This window comes from Fukomys damarensis, unplaced genomic scaffold (assembly GCF_012274545.1).
Source record: "Fukomys damarensis isolate Sample0158 unplaced genomic scaffold, DMR_v1.0_HiC HiC_scaffold_3, whole genome shotgun sequence".
In the NCBI taxonomy this organism is placed as follows: Eukaryota; Metazoa; Chordata; class Mammalia; order Rodentia; family Bathyergidae; genus Fukomys; species Fukomys damarensis.
Window position 1 is genome coordinate 17,687,900 of NW_022900915.1, and position 3,597 is coordinate 17,691,496.

Genomic DNA, 3,597 nt, shown 5'->3' on the forward strand with positions numbered 1-3,597 from the left:
TTTGTTTTTTTTTTTTTTTTTTTTGAGACAGGGCCTGACTATATATTCCAGATGGCTCTGAACTCACTATATAATACAGGCTAGCCTCAAATTTGAGGCTATCTTCCTGCCTTGGCCTTCGGAGTAGTGAGATTACAAGCATGTACTACCAAGACTGACACTTTTATTATTTTTTAAAAAAGTAATAATTCTAACTCTTCAACTCCTCAAAGAATCAAGATATTTACCCTTTTCCCAAGAATAGAGAAATCAATCCCATATATCAATGTTGTGGCACTTACAAAAGAGCCTCCTGTATCTGTGTAACAAAAGGAAAAACAGGAAGTAAGTCATAGAGTTCTCTGATCAGTCAGAGACCACACAGTTCACAGAACACATGAAGCCCTCTTCACTCAGAGCCCACTGAGTCTTATTTTAGACACAATTTTAATAAGCTCTGTGATCTCGTTTCTTAGCCCACAACAGATGATATGCAGCCAACTGGAAAAGGGCCGGGGGTGGTGCTTCTACAGGCAGGCACTTAAAGCATCAAAATCAAAGCTGAAGACCTATAAAGTCAGCAGAAAAACCTCAAAACATAGCAGGCTAGAGCCATTTGGTGTAGACACACACAAAAAAAAACCCCAGAGGATCCCAATCCCTGTCAGAACTACAATATATGTTCATAATGACTCTCTTTGGTATTCTCTGATTAAAGCAAAGGTCCAGAGGCCCTAAGTCATATTTCAAAATAAAGTCCATCAAAAGCTTTTTCCAAAAAAGACATGGCATTTAAAAGACTGCCAAATTCAGACACAAATAGCATCCCTCTGTCAAGGAAACAAGATACTGAATTCTTAAAAATGCCATGTCAAATGTGTTTTTTCTTAGAAAATATTTATTAGAACACAGATGCAGCAGCAGTTCATAACATCTAAAGTTGAAAGGGTATTTAAATAGAATTGTTTTTCAAAGAATGGTGATTAGGAAGGTTCAAGACCAAGAGCAATTATATAAGCCAAGTCTTTTCAGGGAGTCCATCATACACACATTATTAAGAGTGAGATAGGGGCCAGGGATTTGGCTCAGTGGTGCCACCGCTTGCCTTGCAAGCACAAGGACCCAAATTCGATCACCAGTACCAAAACCAAAAAAACAAAAAAACAAAACCTCATAAAAAAGAGTGAGATAAAGGCCGGGATTTAGCTCAGTGGTGCCACCATCTGCCTCACAAGCAGAAGGTCCCAATTTCAATCCCGGGTACCCCCCCAAAAAAAAGACTGAGATAAGACAGTGCTGTCCTATCTGTATCTAGTCAGCTTGCTATTCAACCCAAAATAGGTGTCAGTAAAAAGTTTGAAAAGAATTATTCCACTTGGTTGTCACACTCTTTTTTACTGGTATACTAAAAATAAATTTAATTTTTCTATTCCTGGCAGTCTCAGAAAAGTCACAGCATACTTTGAGGAAGGCTCAAGTTTTTATACATCAGGGTAAAAGGCAGTAACAGTGAGTTTAAGTTCAAGCTACTATTTCTAAACTCAATTTTGTTATTAAAATTTTTATAAGGGCCACACACAGTGGTACATACCTGTTATTCCAGCTGCTTCAGAGACTGAGGCAAGAAGATAAAGAGTTTTGCAAATCTGAGGCCAGCATAGGCAATTCAGCAAGACTTTCTCAAACCAAGCATGGTGGTGCACACCTGTAATGCCAGCACTAGTAAGGCTGAGGTAGGAAGATCATCCTGAGTTTGAGGCCAGTCTGAATTACAAGTGAAACCATGTCTAAAAAAACCCAAAACAGGGTCAGGGATTTAGCTCAGTAGTTCCAGCGCCTGGCTCACAAGCACAAGGACCTGAGTTCAATCCCCAGTACAAATAAACCACAAAACAAACAAAAAAAAGACTGTCTCAAAACAAAAGGGATGGGGAGGTTACTCAAAGGTAGAATAGCAGAATAAACTTCTGAATGCTGGGCATGGTAGTACTCGCCTATAGTCCCAGCACTTAGGAAGCTGAGGCAGGAGGATTGCTCTCAGTTCGAGGCCAGCCTGGGCTACAAAATGAGTTCAGCCTGAACTAAATAGCAAGACTCTGTCTTCAAAACCAAAAAAACAAAAATAGTGTAAACCCCTGGACTCATCTCCAGTTTAAAAAAAAAAAGTATAAGTATATAGGATGTATTTTAGAGAAAATCTACTCAAGAAAATGCATAGTAACTCATAAGGAACCACATCACCAGGGGTATGATTAGAAGACTGAAATGTGTGTTTTGGGTCAAAGTGCTACTCCTCTCTCTAAAGAAGTCTCTGTAATACACATGGCAATCAATGCACAGAGTAAACTCAATTCCTTTTTTTAGACACTTTTTTTGGGGGGGTACCAAGGATCAAACTCAGGTCCTTGCGCTTGTGAGGCAGGCGCCGGAACCACGGAACTAAATCCCCAGCTCTTCAATTCCTTTTTGGCGGGGGGGTTACTGAGGTTCGAACTCAGGCACTGTGCCACTGAGCTAAATCCCCAGCCCCAATTCTTGATGTGAAAATTACCACATGATATACTCACTTGCTCCTTTCCAGGTTCTAAGAGCACAGTATTCTACAGGTATCAATCAGGCGGCATCTCAAATTGGTAACTTTCTTTTTTTGGTACTGGGGTTCAAACTCAGGACCTTGTGCTTGCAAGACAGGGTGCCACTGAGCTAAATCCCTGGCCCAAATTGGTAACTTCCTAATGAGATCCAGTAGGACTTACCTAGTAACTTCTGAAAGTCTTAAAAATACCTATGTATTTTACTGGATGATTAACCTTCCGAGTGTTCCTGCTCCTTCAATGTTCTGTTAGATTTCTGCTTAAGGTTCCTATTTCTTTTCATGGATCATGGTTCAAATACCATGCTTCATTTTTGTACAGCACTTACTGTCTAAAGTCTGTTTTTTTCATTTCTAAGAAACAGAAAAACGAGCTGGGAGAGTGACATAAACTTGTAATCCCAGCACTCAGCAGCCTGAAACTCCATAGCAAAACCATGTCTCAAAAAAAAAAAGAGAAATGAAATCAAGGAACTATAGGCATAGCATTGCACACTTGTAATCCCAGCACTCTGGGAGGCAGAGGAAGGAGGATTCCAAGTTCCAGCTCAGTCTGAGCAGCTTGGCCACTTAGTGAGACCATCTCTCAAAATTTTAATATACAAAAAGGGCTGGGACTATAATATAACTCAGTGGGTAGGTCCTGGATTCAATCTCCAGTACTGTAAAAAATAAAAGGAAATAGAAACAGCTTAAAGAATTGGTAAGAAGCTAAACTAACTTATAGTAAGTGGTGGGATTAATTCCACATTAAAGATCTTTGATCACAAATGAAATAAGAACCAAATGCTGAGCTAAGATGTTTAAATTGTCAAACAGGCTGCATTCTGACTTAAAGGCAAAGTGAAAATTGGTTCTCTTCCTGTTGCACGTCCATCACATCTTTCATGATGGATAATCCAAGAATTCATCTCATTAAGAAGCTGGGGAGGGGGGCTGGGATTTAGCTCAGTGGTTCCGCCACCTGCCTGGCAAGCGCAAGGACCCAAGTTCGATCCCCGGTACCAAAAAAAAAAAAAAAAAAA

The 3,597-nt window shown here is 39.9% G+C and overlaps 1 protein-coding gene across 1 annotated transcript in view; it reads right to left on the reverse strand.

Annotated features, from left to right (window-relative positions):
• Window positions 1-3,597, reverse strand: part of Ube2d2 (ubiquitin conjugating enzyme E2 D2) — a 65,359-nt gene that overhangs the window by 59,435 nt on the left and 2,327 nt on the right. The window contains exons 2-3 of the mRNA XM_010613911.1: window positions 1,571-1,594; window positions 228-298 (exon numbers count right to left, since the gene is read on the reverse strand). Coding sequence (XP_010612213.1) covers window positions 228-298; window positions 1,571-1,594 — 95 coding nt within the window. The remainder of the gene's footprint in view (window positions 1-227; window positions 299-1,570; window positions 1,595-3,597) is intronic.